The sequence below is a fragment of the Globicephala melas genome, chromosome 7 (genome assembly GCF_963455315.2).
Source record: "Globicephala melas chromosome 7, mGloMel1.2, whole genome shotgun sequence".
In the NCBI taxonomy this organism is placed as follows: Eukaryota; Metazoa; Chordata; class Mammalia; order Artiodactyla; family Delphinidae; genus Globicephala; species Globicephala melas.
In genome coordinates this window covers 403,066-427,963 of record NC_083320.1, presented here as the reverse complement: position 1 = coordinate 427,963, position 24,898 = coordinate 403,066, and the positions used below count along the sequence as shown (strand labels likewise).

The window sequence follows — 24,898 nt, the reverse complement described above, 5'->3', positions numbered from 1 at the left end:
GAATACCTTTTTAGCAGTTTGTAAAATCATTTGAAAATGATTTTAATCAATATGATTATTGACATTTGGATAATTCTGACATACTTCTAATATGATGCGTTAGACTTGACTGAAATAGCATGCAGTTTGCTACAGTTGCTCCTGGTTTGGTGTTTGTTTCAGATTCTGGATGAGATTGAAGAACATAACATCAAAATCTATCACTTACCTGATGCAGAGTCAGATGAAGATGAAGATTTTAAAGAGCAGACTAGACTTCTCAAGGTAGGAGCTTTGTCTCCAAGTACACAGTGTAACTAACTCACTCCTTTTTCCTGTAGTCAGTGCATTTAAAATGGAAAGAGCTGGCAAGCACAGTTTTAGAAGGCTTGGCCTCTGAGGTTGCCAGGTAGATTTGGTCGCAGTGGTAGTTCTGCTCTAAAGATATTCTGGCATAGCTGTTACCTGAGGCTTAGAAACCTCACTGCAGGTTTCGTTTGATTTCCTACAGTTTGTCCCATGTGGAAAAGAACTGCCACTTGCAGGTAAAATATGTGTACCGTTGGTTTTCCGAGTGAGCCTCCTAGTTGGCAGCGGCGTGCTCATTCTGTGCTGACGTTCCTGTGTCCGCAGTGAAAGTTGGGGTTCCCTGTGTGGAGCCAGTCTACCCCGTGTGTCTCTTTCTAGGCCAGTATCCCATTCTCTGTGGTTGGATCCAATCAGCTGATTGAAGCCAAAGGCAAGAAAGTCAGAGGCCGCCTCTACCCGTGGGGCGTCGTGGAGGTGGAGAACCCAGAGCACAACGACTTCCTGAAACTGAGGACGATGCTCATGTAAGACGCGCGTGCATTCCCACCGGCTTGGAGAGCAGAGCTTTCGAGTGGGGGGTGTGCATGGGGCCTGCGAGCCACACCGGCTCCGTTGTGCTCCTGCAGCAGGGCTATCCCGGCTTGATGCAGAAGGCCCTCCGCTCTCTGGGACTGTAGCAGACTAGCCTCTTCCACCTGGGGCCTGTAGCTTAATACACTCTCCTTCCTAATCTCAAAGACCTTTTTGATGCTAAAAGTAGACTAGAGCTCGCCTGTGGTGTGGCTGCACCATGCACAGGACACCTCGGCTCTGGTGAGGAAATGGACAGCGTCGCTGCCTGGGACCCTGGGAGCCTTCTCCAGCCACTGCTGAAGTGCAGCGTGCCCATCAGCCTCGGGCTCTCACACGAGGTGGCCCCGGTTAGCCTTGAGGTTCTCCAGTCGGTTTTTAGCAGCTAGAACAGACCTGACCACAAAAACAGACTTCTTTCCTCTAAAAATAAATTGTACATTTAGTAACAAACATGCATTGCTGTTGCCTTTGAATAAAGAGGCTAACAGAAAGAGTGTTGCTAAAATCTAACCCGTCTTTCATCAGAATTCTGAGATCAAAGAACGGCTGGTCCAGATAAATTTTGAAGAACTGAAAATTGCTCTACAGGCCACGTAGGTCTCACTTGGTTTAGGAATTTTTGGTGAATTAAAATCACTAAAAATACCATTAAAGTTGGCCTTCAAGTTATGTCAGATGTAATTCAGTCACCATGTCAGGTGTGAAAGTGCACCCAGGCCCTCCAGGGACAGGCCCTTGGCTGTCATGATCCTGTCTCAGAGCTGAGTGCTTAAGTATCTGAAAAAGCTGGGCCGAAGCTAGGAGTGTTTTCCAAGATGATTAGAAGATGCAAAGTGCTGTTTCTGTCTTATCCAGAAGATAAGTACTTTGATTTATGGTTTTCTCCACAGGTGACACTAATAGGCTCTTTGTGACATACACGTTAAGCTTAAGGAGTCACAAATGTTTGAATTGCTTGTTTTTCGTAAGTTCTTTCAGAAAAGTGTGCTCTGTTTCAGACACTGTTTACCTAAACAATCTCCTAAAGCCTCTGTGCCTCTCCTTCTGTCCACTGTGGTGATCTCACGCAAGGGGTGGTGCTTGTGGCGGAGACCCCGTGGCCCAGCTGGGTGTGTCTGCGTTGTTTATCGTGGTAGCAAAGAGATGCGCCTCTGTAGATGTTTCCACAGCCTCATTCCCTTATCCCGAAATTCCAGCAACTTTGTGTACTGTTTACCAAGTAATCTGGGGTCTTAGTTCCTGGTGTGTGTTCTGTGTCCTTCATTGGGTGTTTTTTCCACGCGAATGGCATAGCCCTGGTGCATCCTTTTCTCTTTCAGCACTCACATGCAGGATCTCCAAGAGGTGACCCAGGACCTTCACTATGAAAACTTCCGATCCGAGAGGCTCAAAAGAGGCGGCAGGTTGTTGCCCCAAGTCATGCTGTCCCCTCGGTCCATATTTGGTCACCTTGAGTCATGCTGTCCCCCTCTCCTCTGTGTGTCCAGCTCAGCCTTGACCACTAAGCATCACCATTTGGTTTCCTACTCAGAAGCGATTGGGAGATACTTGTTGCTAATTTAATCAAATCGTGGGGTTGGGGTTTGTTTTTGTTTGGGGTGGGGTTTTTTTGTTGTGCCTGTTAAAAGGTATCTTTAACCGTTGCATATCAAGAACAGCTCTAGATGGAAAGGCCAAAGACTTGTGTTGGATCCTGTTTCAACACAAGGTCCTTCGTACATACGTATGAGGTACACTTTAGAGTCTGCTTTATGGTGTTACTGATTTGGGGACCAGATGTGAAGAAGGGATTTAGAGGCAGCGAGAACATCCCAGTCTGAGGAATACAGCCAGGTTGTGGTACCGAGGGAGTGGGCCCATGTGGAGCTGCGTCTTCGAGGGCTCAGAGGGCCTCCTGCGCCGGCTTCTCCACTTGGACACTCACATCCTGTTCCTTTTTTAAGTACGACTGTTGTAGTGTTTGTTCATAACTTATCTTAGAAGAGTATTCTTCAGATAATACCTACTGTTTTTGGGGTAAAGTCGAAAGTGCCACCCCCCAGCTTAGAGTAAGAAAGAGATCTTGAATTTTCCATTTCGTATTCCATTTTTCATCGTTTTCTTTTCTTATTCATGTCGTTAATCAGAAAAATGATAAATTTATGCAATTTTCAATAGATATGTTTCTCAGAAATATAAAGTGAAATATTACTTTGAGCATCTGTTGTCAGAAATGACCAACTATATTTGTCGTAATATTATAATTGTAATTTCTTTCACCTCTTAGAAAAGTGGAAAATGAGGACATGAATAAAGACCAGATCTTGCTGGAAAAGGAAGCTGAGGTAAGTAGAAAAGTACTTTTCCTGTTTTTGAGTCTACTGTTTAGTGTATACCTAAAAATATTATTTGTAGTTCATATAGTTTTTTTTCCTTGTTTTTTTTTGAAAAGGAACATACTATATATAACTAATCTGTTATATATATATATCTGCACATGATAATATGTATATATACACATAAGTGTATATATTGGTTTACATATATTATCTCATTTAATACCCAACAGCAATTTAGTGGGAAAAGTTGGAAATAGTGAGAATTCAGTAACGTGACTGGTTTTTGTAAGATGTTTAAAAATCAGCAGTTTTCCCATATATAGACAATGAAAATATCATGAAAGAAGCTCATTCAGCATCATTAATGAAAACGAAAGAAATACGTAGTAGGGCTTACATAGGGGAAGAAACTAGAAAAGGCTCTACTGAAAACTGCTTTCAAAATTTGAATAGACACAACGCTTTGTAGGTAGGATGCTCAGGGTGAGGATCACAGCTCTCTCTAACTCAATTCCCACAGAGTTGTGTGTTTGCTGAGTTCTTCGTTTTAGCGAGAACTTGAAGCAATTCCATTTGTCTTGAAGGCTAAGCATTGGGAAACACAGGAAGCTCTATAAAAAGCAGACTAACCAAAAGAGGCTTGCTTTACTGGTTACGGAAACATCAAACGGTGGCCGTCCAGAGTTTGGTACAGGCGGGTTAGGCTGATTAAATGCAGGTCGGGGCTTCCCTGGTGGCACAGTGGTTGAGAATCTGCCTGCCAGTGCAGGGGACATGGGTTTGAGCCCTGGTCTGGGAAGATCCCACATGCCGCGGAGCAACTAAGCCCATGCACCACAACTGCTGAGCCTGTGCTCCAGAGCTCGCGAGCCACAACTACTACTGAGCCCGCGTGCCACAACTACTGAAGCCCATGCGCCTAGAGCCCGTGCTCTGCAACAAGAGAAGCCACCACAGTGAGAAGCCCGAGCACCACAACGAAGACCCCCCTGTGCAGCCAAATATAAAGAAAATAAATATATTTTTAAAAATTAATAATAAGTAAATGCAGGTCTGGGAATAGATCAGAAGTGTGGGAATGTGCTCTGAGGTAAAGGTGGTGCTGAGCCCTGTTAAAGTGGTGGGATTGAGGCATGTTGAGTAAATGATAAGAAAACAGGCCAGCCTTTTGGAATCAAAAATAAAACACTTCTTTGGCCAAATTAATTCACTGTGGATCAAATATTTAAATGTTAAAAACATAATCACAAAAGTTACCTGAAGAAAATTGAGGTAAATCTTCTACAACACTTGCCTAGAGGCCTTTCTAAACGGAGAGAAACCATAGTGATAAAAAGTGATGGGATGAGACCTTCAAGATGGCAGAGGAGTAAGACGTGGAGATCACCTTCCTCCCCACAAATACATCAGAAATACATCTACATGTGGAAGAACAACTCCTACAGAACACCTACTGAACGCTGTCAGAAGACCTCAGACTTCCCAAAAGCCGTGAGGCTGACAGGGTCTTGGTGCTCTGACCGGGTGTCAGGCCTGTGCCTCTGAGGTGGGAGAGTCGAGTTCAGGACGTTGGTCCACCAGAAACCTCCCGGCTCCACGTGATATCAGACAGCGAAAGCTCTCCCAGAGATCTCCGTCTCAACACTAAGACCCAGCTCCACTCAACGACCAGCAAGCTGCAGTGCTGGGACGCCCCATGCAAAACAACTAGCAAGACAGGAACACAACCCCACCCATTAGGCAGAGAAGCTGCCTAAAATCACAATAAGTCCACAGACACCCCAAAACACACCACTGGACGCGGTCCTGCCCACCAGAAAGCAAAGATCCAGCCTCATCCACCAGAACACAGGCACTAGTCCCCTCCACCAGGAAGCCTACACAACCCACTGAACCAGCCTTACCCGCTGGGGGCAGACACCAAAAACAACGGGAACTGCGAACCTGCAGCCTGCGAAACGGAGACCCCAAACACAGTAAGATAAGCAAAATGAGAAGACAGAGAAACACAGCATATGAAGGAGCAAGGTAAAAACCCACCAGACCTAACAAATGAAAAGGAAATAGGCAGTCTATCTGAAAAAGAATTCAGAATAATGATGGTAAAGATGATCCAAAATCTTGGAAGTAGAATGGAGAAAATACAAGAAACGTTTAATGAGGGCCTAGAAGAACTAAACAGCAAACAAACAATGATGAACAACACAAGAAATGAAATTAAAAATTCTCTACAAGGAATCAGTAGCAGAATAACTGAGGCAGAAGAATGGATAAATGACTTGGAAGAGAAAATAGTGAAAATAACTACTGCAGAGTAAAGAAAAAAAAATGAGAAGAATTGAGGACAGTCTCAGAGACCTCTGGGACATTAAACGCACCAACATTCGAATTATACAGGTCCCAGAAGAGGAGGAGAAAAAGAAAGGGACTGAGAAAATATTTGAAGATATATTGAAAAACTTCCCAAATATGGGAAAGGAAATAGTCAAGTCCAGGAAGCACAGAGAGTCCCATACAAGATAAATCCAAGGAGAAACATGCTAAGACACATATTAGTCAAACTATCAAAAATTAAATACAAAGAAAAAATATTAAAAGCAGCAAGGGAAAAACAACAAATAACACACAAGGGAATCCCCATAAGGTTAACAGCTGATCATTCAGCAGAAACTCTGCAAGCCAGAAGGGAGTGGCAGGACGTGTTGAAAGTGATGAAAGGGAAAAACCTACAACCAAGATTACCCAGCAAGGATCTCATTCAGATTCTACAGAGAAATTAAACCCTTTACTGACAAGCAAAAGCTAAGAGAGTTCACCACCAAACCAGCTTTACAACAAATGCTAAAAACAAACAAACAAACAAACAAAAACAAATGCTAAAGGAACTTCTCTAGGCAGGAAACACAAGAGAAGGAAAAGACGTACAATAACAAACCCAAAACAATTAAGAAAATGGTAATAGGAACAGACATATCGGTAATTACCTTAAATGTCAATGGATGAAATGCTCCCACCAGAAGACATAGACTGGCTGAATGGATACAAAAACAAGATCCGTATATATGCTGTCTACAAGAGACCCACTTCAGACCTAGGGACACATACAGACTGAAAGTGAAGGGATGGAAAAAGATATTCCACGCAAATGGAAATCAAAAGAAATCTGGAGTAGCAATTCTCATCTATTTACAATAGCCAGGACATGGAAGCAACCTAAGTGTCCATCGACAGATGAATGGATAAAGAAGATGTGGCACATACATACAATGGAATATTACTCAGCCATAAAAACGAAATGGAGTTATCTGTAGTGAGGTGGATGGACCTAGAGTCTGTCATACAGAGTGAAGTCAGAAAGAGAAAAACAAATACCATATGCCAACACATATATATGGCATCTATAAAAAAAAAATGGTTATGAAGAACCTAGGGGCAGGACAGGAATAAAGACACAGACCTACTAGAGAATGGACTTGAGAACATGGGGAGGGGGAAAGGTAAGCTGGGACAAAGTGTAGGAGTGGCATGTACATATATGCCTTAACAAATGTAAAACCGATAGCTAGTGGGAAGCAGACGCATAGCGCAGAGAGAGCAGCTTGGTGCTTTGTTGTAACACCTAGAGGGGTGGGATAGGGAGGGTGGGAGGGAGATGCAAGAGGGAGGGGATATGGGGATATATGTATATGCATAGCTGATTCACTTTGTTGTAAAGCAGAAACTAACATACCATTGTAAAGCAATTACACTCCAATAAAGATGTTTAAAAAAGAAATAGCAAGAAAAAATAAAACAATAAATGAAACAAATGTAAAAAAAAAGTGATGGGGATGCAGGAGGGTGAAGAGTCACCATTTGAATCACCCAAAGTAGCTGGGCCCGTCACTCCCCTTGAGTGCACATTCCCCACTGGGTAGTGGCAACTCCTTCCTATCTTTTTAGGTCAAAAACTGTCTCATGTTGTCTTTCTTATTTCTTCTGTTTCTTGATAATTTTTATTTTTTATTTGAATTGCCTATTCATATCGTTTGCTCAGTTTTCTGTTGAGCCATTGGTCCTTTTACTGGTTTGTAAGAGTTTTTTGTATGTTAACTCATGGTCATGTTTTGGGAGAGCACAGACGTTTAAGTACTAGCAATCACAGGACCCCCTGTAAAGCCTGCTTGGGGACAGCAGAGCCCGAGAACCAACGGTGTGTTCATCTCGTGTCCGCAGCTCCGCCGTATGCAGGAGATGATTGCCCGGATGCAGGCGCAGATGCAGATGCAGATGCAGGGTGGGGATGGCGACAGCGCGGTCCACGGGCACCACGTGTGAGGTAACGACCAGGCCTGTAGAGCAGGCGCGTGTCCACCCGAAAGGATAGAGGTTGCCCCTCAAAACGGAAGCTGCTCCACGCTTCCTGTTTCGTAAAGGGTTTTCGTGTTTTCTAAGCTTATAAGTGTGAGTAACAATTGTAATGGAAAAACTATTTCCCCTTCCTACGTAGGGAAAAACACTGTTCTTCCCTGCTGTGTGCTCCTTTCCTGTATGTCTCCTTCCACGCAGAGTGCCCTCACTCCTGGTGACCAAATGTGTGGAGGTTCCCCTGCGCCGAGCAGTGCTCCACAACACCAGCTGGGGGTCCTGCAGTCTCAGTTCTGACACCATCTACCTGGAGATGCTGTCAGACCCCACAGGTCGAGGGCTCAGTCCCACAAGTCTGCCCCCCACTTTAGATGCCAGTCCAAAATCCAGGTTGTCACCACTGCTTCTGACTGACCGCCTAGAGATCAGAGGTGCCCACCCCACCGTGGGTTCAGTAATTTGCTAGAGCGGCTCACAGAACTCAGAGAAACGTTTTGCTTACTAGGTCACATTTATTAAAGGATATAATAAAGAACAGAGGTGAATAGCCAGATGCAGAAACCCACAGGGCGAGTGAGGTCCAAGAGAGTCCCTAGTGCAGGAGCCTCTGTCCCTGAGGAGTTTGGGTGTATCACCTGCCCGGTTTGGATGGATTCACCAACCCAGAAGCTCTCCAGACCCCTGCCTTGGGGATTTTAAAGGAGGCTTCCTCGAATAGGTATGATCAGTCATTAACTCCATTTCCTGCTTCTCTCTCCTTTCTGGAGGGTGGGGGACAGGGCTGGAAATGACAAGCTTCTCATCATGGCTTGGTCTTTCTGGTGACCAACCCACAGAGTTCCCTTATTAGCACAAAATCAGGGAAGGTACATGGGTTTCAGGAGCCCTGTGTCAGGAACAGAGGTCAAGGACCAAGTATCAGGACAAGAGGTGCACCTGGTGCTCTGACCACTTAGCAAATGAAAGGGTTTTAGGGGCTGTGTGCCAGGGCTGGGGGCAGAGACCAGGATCTGTCTTTATTGTCTCACAGCAGTAGAAGAAATAAAGTAGCTTTTATTGGTCGTACAGTTTGAAATTTATTAAAGCTGAAAACATCTCTTCAAAGTGTTACCGGAACAGCTTAGGCCAACTAAAAGTAGAGGTGGGGTCAAGGGAGGGAGAAGTATGCCAGGCAGGCCAGGGTGACCTTGCTGCTCCTCACCACAGCTCTGCTCCAGCCGCTGGGGATCAGTGGCGCGTGTGGCTGTGTGGCCGGGTGTATGTTGGCCTCCCTGCTTGAAGGGAGACTAGGAAAAGGCAAATGTCCGCTCCCCTGTACCCTGTGGACAGGGGGACACTCAGAGCTGTCCAGTGGCTGCTTCCATACCTCCAAGAGGAAGGAGGGAGAGGTGAAGTCACATGAGGACCAGAGAATGAAGAGTTACATGGGTGGGGGCGGAGGCAAGCCTGCTCCGTGGAAGAGTGGAGTGGGGCCAGTCGGAGTTCAAGCTGGCACAGAGCTGGGATATGGACCTGATTGTAGGGCATGTGAGCGTCGATGCAGTCCCTCAGGAGGCGATGGGATGGCCCGAGTGACTGCAGGCTGAGCTGACACATTGCAGGACCAATGAGATGGGAGGTAAGGGGCCCGGAGGTCAGGCACCTGTCAGAAGTCTTCCACAACACGGACAGGTGATGAAGGACGTGGGGCGGGGCGGGCAGGCTGGGGGCATTGGTCACCAAAACAAAGCCCCTGCCCCTTTGCGGCTTATTGGGAAAGGTTTTAGTTGTGAAATACATGCACAGAAAGACACAGATACACATGTACAGTGTGACCAGTTGCTTTTAAAGGGAGCATCCAGAGAAGCCCACCTGGGTCAGAGTTGGTTGCTGTTCTTTCGTCATCACGCTGAAACCTTAGGAAGGTCCTGAGGGCACGTGCTGAGTTCGCACTTGCCCAGTGAGGACATGGACGCTGTGCAAGGGTTTAAAATTACCGGCCTGTGGTCACGTCACATGTCAACTGATGGACCTCCTGGCCGCACAGGGCAGTCCTGCCTGGGCAGGTTTGCTGCCTGATGGGAAATGATGGCAGAGAAACGGACTCCTGAGGGGTGGGGCTCATTTGAGGCAGGAGGGAGCAATAGATGTTAGCTCACTCTCTGATCTTGCTGCTGCTTTTCTTAAACTTTATGGAATTACGAGAATTCTACTTTTGGTACATAAAATTAATCTGCATTTCTGTATACTTTTCAGTTTTGCAGTACTCCTGATTTCCAAGAGCTTCATAAGTGACGTTTTGATTTTAGTCAACTCTGTGGTCCTCAGAACCCACCTTCTGCTCAGTTTGTGCCGTTTGTTGTTACACAGGAAAATAATGCTACCAGTGGTCCAAGCAGCAGGCATTGCATCACTCCCATTTAAATGTGTTGTGTTTTGTTTTTCCAGAAAACACTTTGCAAGATAACATTCTGACAAGTAACACAGCTGCGTGTTTTCAAGACTGTTGGAGGGGTGCCTGTCCACATTTTACAGTACCTGTGCCTGAGAATTTAATTTTTTAAAAACTTTTGATGTGTTATTTTGTATGAAGTACTTTAACATTTATATTTCATTATGTTATACTTTACATTTTGTGAGGTTAACTTTCCATTTCCATTTTTTGTCCACCTTAACTGACCACTAATGTTAGAATTGATTCCCAGGGACCAGTCAGCATGTATAGTTAATAGTTGAATTTGATTTGGCTGGCCTAACCGACTAATCATGATTTATTTCTAGAACATTCAGATTTCCCAGAATGTTCCTGAGTAGCAGAGACATGGACCTAGTGACACAGAAAGATGAGAGCTGCCCTGGTACAAGGCCATTTCTCACCAAGTCATGGCACCTGGTTAGCTGTCTTGCTTTGTTTGAGCACAACACCTAAAACCAGTTCTGCTGCTATAACTCAATACTGTTGGTCCATCTGCACAGTTATCTGTTTACCAAACGAAACAGAATTACCCAGTGAGATACATGTTTATACTTAAATAGCTTTTTTAAAAACAGGCTTTTGGGGTGAATTTTTTAACAAGTCTTTGGATTCTTGGGTCTATGCAGAGAACTCGCCACAAGCCACTTTCTGTAGAGTTTGCCGTGAAAAATCAAAGTATACGTCAGCTGCAGTTTTCATGTTGCAACTAAGATTCTTACCTACACAATGAGAGTCAAACTATTTTTATTCAACTAAATTAAAAAGTAACTTTTTAAGGAAAATTAACAGTTGATCTGTGCAGAAACCAGCCTTTTTGTATTTTTATACTGCACTTTAATGTGTTTTCTCTAACTGCAGGTATAGGAGACGTGCCTCAGCAGTGAAAATAAGGGTCCTCGGGTAGGTGGCCCCGAGGCCTCAGCCCCGTGGGGCCCAAAATGCCTGCCAGGTTTTCCTGATTTGGCGTCCCTTTAACTGATGCTTTCCTGACTGGTTTTCAGGCAAATAGCAGTAATGTTTTTGTGTGTGCAGGCTGTCTAGTCCTTTTTCAGCCACTGTCATTTCCTTCCATGTATCGTGCGAGAATGAAGGCTATTTCAGGTCTGCACCGTGGGCTGGCTGACGGGTGCCGCCAGTTGAAGCCGCATCTGGTTGGTTTCCTGTGCCCTGTGGCCTTGGCCCTTTCCTGTCCTTGTAGCTGGTCTCCCTGTCGTGCACTCAAAGGGGCGCTGATGCACTTGGGGGTTGGCTTTTTTCCAGCATTGCTGCTGACGTGGGGAAATTGGTCTCCAAAAAGTGACAGATGAAAGAAGATCTGGAGGGAGCAGGTGCTGGTTCAGTTTTCTCATTTTGCTAGAACAAGAGGGGTTAAAATGGAGAAAATGCTTATTACTCCAAGGACGAGGAGGGGGTTTTGTATTCAACAGACAGAAAAGAAAATGAGATGGTTGAAATATATTAGTTACCAAGGTGTACTACAGAAAATCACTGGGTGTTCTCCTGACTTTGCCCTTTCACTGTTGGGTAATTGCAAATGGTCAAGAGCTATAGGTTTAGGCACATTGTGCAAAGTTTTTACCAAGAAAAAGTGTTCCATGACCTTAGGGCCCCTCCATGCAAGGCTAGTTATTTGGGTTATTATGTCATTTATTAACTATGCTAGTAAAAGCTGTCTTTAAAAAGGGGTGGGGTGTGGCAGCACTTGAAAAGTAGTAGGTGTAAGCTCTATATAGTAAAACTACTACTTAGTGCTAGCTGCCACCTAATGGTTATGGGGGTGTGGGTGGACCTACACTGTAAGACTTTTAAATTCCCGTTTTGCTGCCCGAATCTAAATACTTTTCCTAATAGATAATTGCCCTTTTACTAAGATATAAGCTTTACCTATAAAAATGTATTTTGAAAACTTATTTTACACAGCAATTTTGTATCCATTGAAACTAACCTTTTACCAATAAAGCACTATTGTTTAGATATTAAGTGAGTAGTTCTCGTTATTGGCTCTTAACGAGGTAAAGGTGTAAGGTTTTCTGGGAAAGATTCAGAGAAAGCCCTGCGTTTTCTGTGTATAAAAATCCGGAGGGGGCTTCCCTGGTGGCACAGTAGTTAAGAATCCGCCTGCCAGTGCGGGGGACACAGGTTCGAACCCTGGTCCAGGAAGATCCCACATGCCACAGAGCAACTAATCCCGTGCGCCACAACTCCTGAGCCTGTACTCTAGAGCCCACAAGCCACAACTACTGAAGCCCACGTGTCCTAGAGCCCGTGCTCCGCAACGAGAAGCCACCGCAATGAGAAGCCCGCGGCACCGCAACGAAGAGTAGCCCCCACTCGCCGCAACTAGAGAAAGCCCGCGCACAGCAAACGAAGACCCAATGCAGCCAAAAATAAGTAAATAAACTTTTTTAAAAATCAGGAGGAATTATTTGCACCAACATCTGTACCCAACAACTCTGTATCGGTGATCCCAGCCCAAAAGAGCAAGCCATAAAGATTGGAAAGGAAATAGTTACAGGGGAATCTGATCATCTACTTAAAGTGAATGATAAAAATGACCACTAGTGAGTTCAGTGATGTCTGCCCACTAAATAGAAAATGTGGGGAAGGATCTCATTCACTGTAGTAACAACTACTAACTTATTAGAAGAAATATTGAAAACCTGGACTGTAAGCCTGATGTGGGTGGCTGGCCGGCCCTCTGCCCACTCCACTGACCACCCCAGGGCCCCTTTACTTCTTTCTCAGTGTCTGCCTAGAACCCTGTCTCTGGTTCCTTCTTTCCAGGTCCCTTCCTCCCCCAGGTCCTGCACCTCTGCCTCAGGCCCTCCAGCATACACCCCGCAGCCTCTGACCAGGCTTTCCCCCTGCGGGGTCCCCACTGGCGCTGCTCACCTGTCGGGGTTCCGTGCCGAGGGGTGTGTGTGCCACCCTGGGAGCAGCGAGAACAGCGCCTGGGTTCTGACATCAGGGCTGCCGGTGGTGTCGCTGGGGGCCAGTTAGAGGAAAAGCTCGGAGGGAGCGACTGGGGACAGGAGTGCCCTTCTGAGTCTCGAATCCGAAGCTGCCCCGCGGGGAGCGGCTGTTCCTGCTTCCTTTGGGAAACGTAAGGGGTCGGGGTTTTGATCCGGTGGCCAGAAACCTAGGAGTCCCTCCTAGATGGGTCCGGGTCCATCCTCGGCTTACTCCCTAGACAGACGCGCGGGGGCTCGCGGGCGCGCTCCTGGCCTGCCCCGGGAGGCGCGGGGACTGCGGCGGGGGCCAGGACCAGGGCAAATTGAACCGGGTCTTGAAGGATGCGTAGAAGTTCACTGAACCTCTTCGAATAAGGTGCGTGTGCTGCTGCTAGTCGCGGGCCTGGGGGCTCCGGACGTGGTGTCACGTTTCCATTTCCGGGTGGGGGGCCACAAGGCTAGAGGAGGACTGTGAAGCCTGGAAGGGCCTCGGGCCTCGCCAGCACGGCCCGTTTCCTCCTCAGCACATCCTCACGGGGCTATCGGTGCCCGTAGGCCACACCAGTAGCCCCAGAAGGATCGCAATTGGTGGGTGGAGCAGGTAACGGGAAGGCTGGCAGCCAGGGGCGGGGGTGGAGGGAGCCAGCAGATGGCCGTGCCGGCACCGCGCCCCGCCCTCCGAGCCGGACCCTGCTCTCAGAGCCGACGCCCCGCCCCCCCTGAGCCGGCGCCCCGCCCCTCCCCGAGCCGGAACCGCGCCCCGCCCAGGACCCCGCGCCGCCCTGCCAGCCGAATATCTGCTGAATTGCATTGGACTCCGCGCTTGCCCTCTCGCCTTGCCTCCTCCGGTCCATTCACCAATCAGAATTCTGTGCCGCGCTTCTAGGCCGCGGCCGCGGAGGCCCCGCCCCAGAGTCCGCAGGCCAATCGGCGGCGCGTCCGCGGGGGCGGGGGCGGAGCCCTGGGCGGGGGGTAGGGACTGGGCGCGCGGCGCGGGGGCGGCCTACGGGCGGTAGCAAGCGGGCGGAGCAGACGAGGGATTTGAAGGGCGCTGCAGGCGACAGCGCGGGCTTGGCGGCTGGTGAGCGTGCGGGGCAGCGGGGCCCCGGTCAGGCAGGGGCCGGGCTGCGCCTCGGGGGTGGGCGGCGGAGGCCGTGGGCCGAAGCCCAGGGCAGGGCGGGCGCCTCCGGACGGCGGGAGGCCAGAGGAGTCCACGCCCGGGCTCAGAAGGCCTTACTTAGGGCGGCAGGCCCCGTGCGGGGAGGGCCGTGTGTGGGGAGCCTGCCCGCTGGAGGCCCGGGGTGGGCGGGAGGGTCCCGCGTGGAGGCGCCGGGGGTGAGCGGGGAGGGTCCCGCGCGGAGGCCCCGGCAGAGCCACAGGTGAAAGCTCGCGCCGCCTGAGACCACGCCCTTTTTGGCCTTTCCTTAGATTGTATCTTAACGCCGGGAATCGGTATTAGGTGTTAATGTTTTTGTTTTGTTTTTTGGTTTTTGTTTTTTTTTGCGGTACGCGGGCCTCTCACTGTTGCGGCCTCTCCCGTTGCGGAGCACAGGCTCCGGACGCGCAGGCTCAGCGGCCGTGGCTCACGGGCCCAGCCGCTCTGCGGCATGTGGGATCTTCCCGGACCGGGACACGAAGCCCTGGCTCCTGCATCGGCAGGCGGACTCTCAACCACTGCGCCACCAGGGAAGCTCAGGTGTTAATGTTTTTACTCCATGAAGTGTAGAACGGCTCCTCAGACAGTGGGGAGACTTCTAAAGGCAGACGGTGAAAGCTGGGGCTGGAATATGCCCCCGTTTCCGTTTACTATGGTGGCTGCAGCCTCTGGTGGCCTTTCGTGTGCTGGTCAGTAATTGCCGTGAAAAACAAATTCACACAAGGTGCGTTGAAGGAAATAATGTCAGTCCACAGTGAAAGGATGGGAAGATTTACATCTCAGGGTGGCTCTTCTCTGTACCTTTGCTCACGTCTGTGAGGGCGCTTCCGGCGGAGGACTGCGGAGGTGCTTGATGGGTGTCAGGAGCGTTGGACCAGCGGGCTGCTTGTGTGTGTGGACAGTGTGCAGTTTTCTCCTGCCACAGAGATGGGAGAGGACATTTGAGGTCAGCAGGCATGGAGTGACCTTTGCTGGTAGGCCACATCTAATGTTCATTGTCTGTATCGGCTGTTTTTTGAAAGTTTTTTATGAGTTCCTGTACACTACAGACGTAGCTCTTTGGGAAGGGTTGTGAAGCGCTTCACGCCCGTTATTTTATTTGGTTCTCTCACAATCTGCAGAGGAGACGTGCCCAGGCCCCGTCTGGAAGCAGAGGAGCGGGGTGACCGGTTTAGGGTCACACCCTGGCCCTGCTTCCCCCGTGCTCCTGCTTTGTTGCAGATTCTCCGTGAGCAGTTCACACTGAGCTGTTTGGACCAGACGCTGACAGGAGCTGCAGAAGTTTACCGGCTCATTTACATGCATGGGCATCCTTTCCCAAAAGGGAAGTTTGTATGATACATTCATCTATCTCTGCCTCAGGTTCCCTATCAGCAAATGAGGTTACAGTTTACCTGCCTCATAGACTTGTTGTGAGGATTAAACATCAGTGGAAACGCTGTTAGCTAGATGCCTGGGACACAGTAAGTGCTTGACAAGTGTTAGCCATTGTATTACCAGGTGGAAGAATGATCTGAGTAGACAGTAGAGAGAGAAGTACGCAGTATTTAAGCAGAATTATCCTGCTTGGAGGGAAGGATATGCACTGGATTGAGAAAGCAAAGGTGGATGCATGGGTAATTCCATGCAAGCTCTTTTAAATCCCCTGGGCCCCAAGGAATTCTGTTCCACTCCTTTCCAAACACTCCTGCCTCTAGTCACACCAGCACCTCCTCTATCCTGAGACGGTAACAGGTGTTTGTTGCTGCTGCTTTTGCCCTTTCAGCTTTGTTCCTGTTTTTTCTTCACCTGCTTTCGTATAAGCCTGCCACCTCCTCATTTGCTCAGGGGTCGTGAGCTTCCTGCACACGGCTTGGCGTTAGGCGCAGGGAAACCCCCCTGTAAAGCTGGATGTTGCGCCGAGGTCACTCTGGTGGTGCTCTCTGAGATCCCGTGTGTAGAGCATGATTGCACGGTAGCATATGTGTCAATTCCAGGTTTTACCTTGGCAACAGGGTGCCAGAAATGTGAGGGGGTTCCACAAAGCCTAATATGATAGAGGCCGGTGTTTGGTGGGTTTCTGGTGATTCTGTAAATTTCGTCTAATCTTTTTGGAGAGCAGCTAGCCGTATGTGATAAAGATTTTGATTTTGGAATCCCAGTTTGTTTTTGAAAACAAACTTTGATACATAAACTCTGCATGTCAGAGGGGTAGAGTACTCCTCAGCCAGCAGACATGCTCTGGCAATCTCCTTCCTATCCTTCCTTCCCAGCAAAATTTGAACCATTTTGATCCATGGAAATATGTTCAAAAACACGTCTTAACCAAAAAGGCGAGGTAGTTTGTACACAGCAATTATACGGATGTAAAAATGTGCGAGGACATGGGCAAGGATCAGAAGGGAAGGTGGAGTAATGTAAGTAGTTTTATTTTAGGGTCACAGGACTGTTTTCTCGCTAAGCTGGTGTTCTGGTTTATAGTCATTTTAAAATTCAAAAGCAGAAAGGCCCTCTGACGTTGTCGGGTGCAGTGACGAATCTTTCTTCATCCCCTCTCTCCCAGCTGCAGCACAGAAGGAGGTATGAGATTCCACCCAGACCTCTTAGGTGGGCCCTCGAGACCCCCACAGCCCGACCCACCGTGGGCATCCTCAGGGCCCCCGCCACTCTCAGCCTTGCCCAGCAGCCCCTGCCTGCGCACAGGCTGCTCTTGTGCAGCTGGTCTCCTGTCGCCCCGCAGGGCCCAGCTCCTGCTTCATCCCGGAGAGCCGTTGGCCAGGCTAGCCGCGCTGCCTTCCTCGGTGTTACCTCGTGCCTCCTGCCTTCCAGTGCTGCGGCAGGCAGTGGTCAGGGCCACGTCCACAGTGGTCTCCCCTTCTAGATCATTGTGTACTTGCCACGTGGGGTCCCTTAAACCGGAGACGGGACAGCATGTGTGCGATGGGGGTTGTGAGGACCAGATGTGCAGACACCCGCTTTTTGCTGAGGTCTCCTCCCTCCCTCTCCACCTACCAGATTCCTGGAGGCTCCCTCACTTCACTTCCACATGGCTCTTACCGCCCTTTAACAGACTGTCTTCTTTGTCTTCTCCCACTGTCATGGGAGGGATTTCCTCCCTCTTACAGGCTCCCGTATCTTTAAGGACTTAGACTTGCTTGATACCGAGGCAAGGTGCTCAATCAGTGTTTGAACTAATCAAATTTTATCTGGGGCAAGGGCAGATGCCAACTTTTATGGGGCCTGAGACTTATCCAGTTTGGGGGAGGAGACCTCTTTAAGAAAATACAGTGTTACAAATAAAAATCAATTTGAAAATTAATTTGCAGATATTTATTTAGAATGAGAAAACGTAAATAAGATACAGATTTGAAAAAGCTGACCATTGATACAGACATCACTAAATCCAGAAAGATAGCATATTTGTTAATTATCTGACACACTTCTGTAATACTTTTCATTTGGCTATGTACTTTTTAGTTGTCTCTTCGTATGACAGAGAATAGAAAGAATTCAGTGATTCCTCTAGCATGGCTGATCAGAAATCTTATTAGTGATTGTTAGGATGCATAAAACGTGGTTTCACACTTGCTATGTCTCGGAAAAGCAGGAGTTCTGATAAATTCTGTTTTGCACAATTCCATTCAAAAACGTTAAAAAATCAATGGTGTATTTATAGTCATACTGCTACATTATAAATTTTTTTTTCTGACAGGCGAGAAGTGTAGTTTTGACTACTGAGTACCGAACTCTGCTTGCATTTTGACAAGTCTGGTGATGATTTTCCCACAAATGTGCGTCTGGCTCCCCGAGTTTCAAACCTTGCTCCTTTCCCAGGGCCCACGTGCTTCCAGCACCAGGTGCCATCGGGTCTGTTCATGTTGCTGCAGGGCCTGGGCCCTGCACCTTTGTTCCATAACCCTCCAGCACGCAAGCACGGGACTGGCAGTGGTGTTCCGGGAGCCATAGCTGCATTGTGAGGCGGGTGGTCACCTCAGTGTGAACACCTGGAACGTCTCCACTTCAGCCCAAACTAAGGGTGTCCCTGGCTCCTTGTGCTGGTAGCTGGGTCCTCTCCTGAGCTGCCTGACGTGGAGGGAAGGAGGGACAGAAACAGACTTGGGGTGGAAGGGGCAGCAGTGTTAGTCGATTGCAATTTGAATATGTTTTCGAATTTCCCAGAAGGCTGTGATCATGGCCGCACTTCACTGAGGGCCTTTCTTAGGACCTTGGCAGGCCGGTGCCAGGTAGGGGCCCAGAAACGAGACAGAATGGCTTTAGAGTCACACTGCCGGCATAGGGGCAGCCTGTGGTCCGTTGCCTGGTGCCACACAACACCGTGGAGGCACATGCGTGAGGGTGCACGGCGCCTCCTCCTGCGGCTGGCGGGATGTGTCTGGAAGCAGGAAGCAGCGCTGGCTGTTTTACAGCCGTTTAAATGACTGGGCGTGATTCACTTTACCTCCTGCGTCGTTCAGATCCCAGTTGCCTTGGTAATAGTTAACACAAGCTGAGTGTGGGGGGAACAAGTCTCAGTGTCAGAACAAGAAATCAATTTTTTAAATTGATCTAAAGAGAGTGTTTTAAAATGTTAGTTTTTATTTTAACTGCACTATTTGAGAAGCAAGAACAAGCGCAACACCTAGAGGAGACGTGGGTGCTTACCCCGGCTCTCTCTTTGAAGGCGAGCGGGCTCGGCTGTAGGTGACCCCTGCCGTCGTCTGCCCGGAAGCCATCTGATTTCAGAAGTAGCGCACGTTCATCACGGTAGGCAATTCAAGAGATACAGGCGCCAGGAAAGAAGGAAATAAAAATCAGCCCTCTTCCCTCTCTCAAAGATGACCTCTGCAAACATGCTTTAAATGCATGGATGCCAAGTTCCGTTTGTGGGAAGAAGGAATGAGCCTCCTCCACCCTGTCTCTCCCGCTGACTGTGGCCACAAAGCTAGACAGCTGCGGGAGCAGCCCTGAGGACCCTGGCAAAGAAGTGGTGGCGGGCAGACAAAGGCCAGGGCCTGAAGTGCCTGCCGCAGGAGCGCTGAGCTTCCTGTTCTCCCTCCAGCACCCCCGGTCCCCAGCGTCTTCAGGTGTCCGAAACCCGGAGCTGGGCTCCAGGGGCAGATAGGGAGGGCTGCAGGGGGAGCCACCCAGTTTGGGCTCTAGAGGGAGTGGGAGAAAGCCACCATTTCTTCTCTCTCTCCCTGTTCTCCAGCCAGGCCTGAGACACCTAAAACTCCAAGGGCTTTTTACTCTCTTTCCTGCAGCCTGTGACCCCCATGGAGGGCGGTGCTCAGGAGGTGACCCCTCACAGTTGCCAGTGAACTTGTGGGCTCGACACCGAGCTGTACACGCATGGGGCCGACCGTGTGCCACTTGCCAGAGGCTGTGGGAACTCAGCTAAGGGGTCGACCACAGCCCGGGAGCCAGGCTGTCAGCTGGGTGATGGTGCACAGGGAGGATGGAGCCTCTGAAGGTGGAGCTGATGCTGAGACCACGGCTGCGGCCTGAACCCGGCAAGGCCCTGCTGCTGAAAGAGAAGTGCCACATTCCCTGTGGGATTTGAACAAGGCCAGAGGCTCATAACACAGTGTTTAAAATGTCCAGGATATAATCCAAAATTACCTGGCCTACACAGAACCAGGGAAATACCAGCTCACACGAGAAAAGACAGGCTACAGCTGAGATGATGCAGACATCGGAATTACCCGACAAAGACCTTGCGGTGGGCAGAATTTTGGCCCCCATGGCCGTCACCCCCTGGTGTTACTTCTGGGAACAGGTTATGTTACGTGGCAAAAGCACATCGACAAGGTTCCCTGTGCGACATGACTGAACACTGTAGACTCAGGAAGCAGAGCCCAGCGCTGCCCTCCCAGCGCCTCCCCCTCCCCCTGCCCCCAGAGGAAGGTCTTTCCTTTAGGTTTTGGTTTGCCCTCCAGGGTGGTGGTTTGAAAAATGCATGTGTTTGCCGTCTTCCTCTTTTAACCAGTTAGTGCGCCACGCGCCTTCTTTGTGCCTTGCTTTTATTCACCTTTTCATCAAAGAAGCACGTAGAGATCGTTTCCGTGCGTGACCGAAATTTTAGCAACTTCCACTGCTGTGGACAGTGGACTGCGCTTGTCTGGGCAGCCACAGGCTGACTTCCCAGCCGAGGGGGAGACGACTTGAGGGCCAAATCTGGGCTGGGCTCATGTCCTGGCTTTGTCACTTCTGAATTATGTGTTATGTGGCAGAGCTTCTTTTTCTTTTTAATAGACCTGATTTTTAGAGCAATTTTAAGTTCACAGCAAAATTGAGTGGAAGTTTCACAGATTTCTCATATGCCCCCCGCCCCCAGACGTGCACAGTCTCCCCCCCGTCCCCCCCAACCCCCTGAGTGGTACCTTTGTTACAAACCTGCATTGACACATCATCACCCAAAGCCTTGGCAGACTTTTTTTTTTTTTTTTTTTTTTGCGGTACGCGGGCCTCTCACTGCTGTGGCCTCTCCCGTTGCGGAGCACAGGCTCCGGACGCGCAGGCCCAGCGGCCATGGCTCACACGCCTAGCCGCTCCGCGGCATGTGGGATCCTCCCGGACCAGGGCACGAACCCGTGTCCCCTGCATCGGCAGGCGGACTCTCAACCACTGCGCCACCAGGGAAGCCCCTTGACAGACTTTTGAGCCGAATTTTTCCAACTTCAAGATGGAAATTTTATGTCACGAGTCGGTTTTTAAATTTTTTATTAAATGAGAATATATAGGAGCCGAGTTTGTAGTAGGTAATACTAAATATCAGTGGTGGAAGTTTGTATGTAGCCACCAGAAATATTTTTAGGAATGAAGACTGCAAATCATTTTGTTCACCTCGGAGGGAGAAGGGAACTGGAGTCCCTCGTAGGCACCTGACTCTTGACACCGCTGATTCCCTCCAGATTTCTGGAGAGGGTCTCTGGCAGCAGCAGGGGAGCGAGCAGGGACTAATGCCTGACGTTTAGAGCCTGCAGGACTGCGGGACGCGCTCTGTGTGTCTAGTCCAGTTTGCATATTCTTGCCTTTTTAATGTTTATTTATAAGCACACAGAGCAAAATAAAGTAATTTCTGTTAGTTTATTAATTTATGTAAAGCAAATTCAGTGCATACATTTTTCCCTTTGATTTTTTCCCATTGTCAGACTACAGGAAGCAATCAGGCTGTAGGTAGCAAGACTGTTGAATGAGCAGCTTCACGCTCCTGCAGGGAGGGGTCCTTCTGCTGCTCGTTCTAAAATGACACCATGATTATTAACTAACATTCACAGCACAGCAGTTACATTCAGTTTTCCATTAAGTGTCTTCCTTTCTAAACTTTCTTAAACTTAAAGCTGAGTAATTATCAAATGGGTGATTTAATGCCCCATTGCCGTTGTGTGATAGCAAACAGAGCTTTCTTTGGAATATCAGCAGGAGGGTGCCCCATGGGGTCACTTCCTCTTAAGAGAACTTGTCTCCCTGGGATGAACCTCTGGGATCAGGCCGTCTCGTGGTCCGGAGTCTCAGCCTAAGCTGTGTGGGTGTCTTACTCTGACCAGGTGCAAATAACTAGGATGTAAGCATGCTGCTCACAAGGTGTACGAACCTGCAAAGGCTTCCTCTCAAGAGCCATGTTTTAGAATTCCTTGAGCCAAGAAAATGGTTTTTTTCGTCTAACATATCTTATGTTCTTATGAGAGATGAAACAATGGTAAATTAAAAGTATGCTGGTTTAAATATATTTTTTATTATAAAATAAACACAGATACAGAAAAACTGCATTAATCAAATGTACAGATTAATGAATAAAGTGGACACTGTCCAGTGAAGCGATGGAACTGTGCCGGCCACACCCAGGACCCCTCCCCTGTGCCCTGCCCCCGGGACAGGCCCCTCCCACCAAGAGAACCACTGCCGTGACTGTTCTAGGAATAACCTCCTTGCCTGTTCTTGCAGTTTTCTCACCCGGATGTGCCCCTCAAGACAGGTTAGTCCTGCTTGGTTTGGTTTGTTTTGTTTTGTTTAAAGTAGGCGTTCAGACGTGACTTTCTTATAATAAGTAAAAGAGAAAGAACCTGAAGAAATTTTTTTCCATCTAAAATTATTATGAAGAAATATAAATGAGAATTTTACAGTGGAATACACAACAGAAGTGACTGCTAAAAGTACATCTTGGTTGTATATATGTTTTCAGAATTGTAGCTTTACTTAAAAGGGAAAGGATCACTTTGGTGCCCAAAGTGAAACATCCCGTAGCTTGTTTCAGGAGAAGCTCCTCTTGGTGGCGGGTGTTGGGCGAGTGCTGTGAGCTGACCACGCTTTACTCTCACCTGCGTGCGCACCTGGGACACCTGAGAGGTGGGCTTGACTTCCTTAACACCCCTCTCTTCCGCAGTAACTACTCAAGTTTGTGAGACTGGCATGAAAACGCTCACGTTTATGGCTCTCAGAGCTTCATACACCTCACGCTGAGTATCAGTCAGTGGCAGGAAAACAGGGCTTTTCTGAAGTGTGGTTCCTGACTGCGGCATACACGGTGCCTGTTCTTTGATGCCTGCGACGTTAATTAAGTAAATACTTAGCAAATATTTACAGAATTAGTGACCGCTCCCGGGGGGCATGCAGCCTGGAGAGAGAATTCTGAAGACGGTGGGTAACTGCCGACCTGAGCCACACGTGTGGTGCAGGGAATCTACGTGCCAGTCCGAGCCGGGGGTCAGCCCGTTTGTGCATGGGGTGGGTCGGGAGCTGTATTTCGCAGAAGGACACGTCGCCTCATCACTTCGCTCATGCTACGCACGTTTCACCTTTCCCGGGGGTTTTAGCTTTTTCTGTTTGCTTGTTTGATAAACCAGACATGCATGGAAATTCTCACGCAGATTGTTGGGAAGGTCTTCGCTGAGTAGGGTTTAAGTAGGAGTTGCTTGGCAGTGGGTCACTGAGAAGCTTTTCCATCTTAATTGAAGAGACAATAAGTTCATGAGTTGGTTTATCTTGATAACAAAATAAGCTCGAAAAAGAGGAAAAGGCCACAGGACTCAGCAATTAAGTTGGCATGAAAGGGCACGGACTAGGAGTTTAGTGAGATTAAGTCTCTAAAATATTTACTGCAAATTAGTAGAAGACTTTTTGAAGATGATTAAGCAAAATAAAATGGTTTTCACCGCATCTGCATTCTTTTTTTTTTTTTTTTTTTTTTTTTTTGCGGTACGCGGGCCTCTCACTGTTGCGGCCTCTCCCGCTGCGGAGCACAGGCTCCGGACGCGCAGGCTCGGCGGCCATGGCTCACGGGCCCAGCCGCTCCGCGGCATGTGGGATCTTCCCAGACCAGGGCACGAACCCGTGTCCCCTGCATCGGCAGGCGGACTCTCAACCACTGCGCCACCAGGGAAGCCCCTGCATTCTTTCTTGATTAAACATCTGACATTTGTGTTTGCCATACTGTGTTTAACCATTAGGTATGTTTCTTTAAGTTGACTTTCATACATAAATACACGTATTTAAGAAGGGAATTAGCCATAAATAGAAGGTAATTATATTAATAAGGACGACTAAAAGCAAGGCAGTATGACCAGATTCTAGCAGGCACTGAGCCTGTCCTTTGGTTGTTAAAAAACAATGGCGTGATTGGCTCTGTTCCACTTAACAGCTAAGAACCGGAGACCCTTCCCCCGGCACGTTGAGGAGGGTTGAAAGGGCACGAGCGCCTCCCGGGGCAGCTCTCTGACCCTTGCAGACCCTCGGTGTCGTCATAGGTGAGGAGGGCGTGGGTGGTGGTGACCACAAGGGTATTATGAGGACGGGACAGGGCGGGTGCTGGGAAGGGTGGCACGCGTGTGCTCCCCGTGACGTGTGCTAGGCTGTCACTCAGCGCCAAGTCTGAAGTTACCTCCTGAACCGCTGGTGGCCCCCACTCCAGCCTGGTGACACAGCTTAGAAAAACCAGGGTGTGCAAAGCGGGCAGACAGCCTGGCTGTCTTCATCCACCTTCCTTGGCATTTTCCCCACCGTGTCAGCGGAGGTGGGACCCAGGACCCATGCTGGCACCGTGCTGTGTGTACCCCTTTCCCTTTGCTGAAAAGCGCTGTCCGGCACACAGAGCGTGTGGTCAGCACGTGAATGTCTGGGCTGGTGGAGGGAGGAGGTGCAGGGCCTCCGGGTGGTCTGGGGAAAGAGAGGCAGGCGGCTGTGGGCCTCCCCTCCCCTGCCGGTGGGCAGAGATGCTGCGGCTCCTTCAGAGGGTCTGGGGGTTAAATGAGTTCACGCACTGCCAGCTTGCGTGCACCCCAGCGATAGTGGTGTTGCGGCGTGTTGCTGTGTATGCTCACCAGTCGAGGTATGAGGAGAAGATAATCTTTCTAAACTCTTAATTTTGATGTACGTTAAGACTCGTAGAAGTGCAAAAACAGTACAGAGAGTTCTTGTGTACCTGACAATTTTCTTACGTTGTTTTAATATTGAAATAACTGGGGCTAATTTGGGGGTTTTTTGTGTGTTTTAGTGCATTCCTCACTCTTAGCTGGTGAAGAATGGGGGAGCTGGAAGGAACCTACCGCGTCCTGCAGACCCCAGGGACACGCCTAGGCGCCCAGACCCCCGCGGGCGTCAGCACCCTCGAGCCTGGGCAGGGCCCCTCGGCAGCAGCGGCGTGGCCAGCGGCCAGGACGCCCATCCGAGTGCAGCTGCTGGACAGCTCCGTCGAGGTGTTTGACGTTGAGGTAAGAAGCGAGATTCCTGGAGGCCTAGTTCCTCGCGTTTTCTAGAAGTCGGGTAATATTTGGTATTATGTACCAAACTCCATTTTGCTGGTTAGACTTTGCCTGTTTGTCAAGTCGCCCGTGAG

At 48.9% G+C, this 24,898-nt stretch overlaps 2 protein-coding genes across 8 annotated transcripts in view; both read left to right on the top strand.

Annotated features, from left to right (window-relative positions):
* The window catches only part of SEPTIN2 (septin 2), a 33,430-nt gene extending 21,469 nt beyond the window's left edge, over positions 1 to 11,961 (top strand). For both annotated transcript variants that reach the window (XM_030850296.2, XM_030850295.2), the window contains exons 8-13: positions 163 to 264; positions 667 to 812; positions 2,181 to 2,264; positions 3,128 to 3,185; positions 7,395 to 7,497; positions 9,954 to 11,961. In XM_030850296.2, coding sequence (XP_030706156.1) covers positions 163 to 264; positions 667 to 812; positions 2,181 to 2,264; positions 3,128 to 3,185; positions 7,395 to 7,496 — 492 coding nt within the window. In that variant the 3' untranslated portion in view covers position 7,497; positions 9,954 to 11,961. The remainder of the gene's footprint in view (positions 1 to 162; positions 265 to 666; positions 813 to 2,180; positions 2,265 to 3,127; positions 3,186 to 7,394; positions 7,498 to 9,953) is intronic.
* A 1,931-nt stretch (positions 11,962 to 13,892) lies between these two features.
* Positions 13,893 to 24,898, top strand: part of FARP2 (FERM, ARH/RhoGEF and pleckstrin domain protein 2) — a 92,485-nt gene continuing 81,479 nt past the window's right edge. For 5 of the 6 annotated variants that reach the window (XR_009564491.1, XM_060301554.1, XM_060301553.1 and 2 more), the window contains exons 1-2: positions 13,893 to 14,013; positions 24,557 to 24,773. Coding sequence is in view for 4 of the 6 variants with exons in the window: in XM_060301554.1 (XP_060157537.1) it covers positions 24,585 to 24,773 (189 nt within the window). In the remaining 2 variants the exon portion in view is untranslated. The remainder of the gene's footprint in view (positions 14,014 to 24,556; positions 24,774 to 24,898) is intronic. The other variant, XM_060301555.1, reaches the window with a different exon arrangement.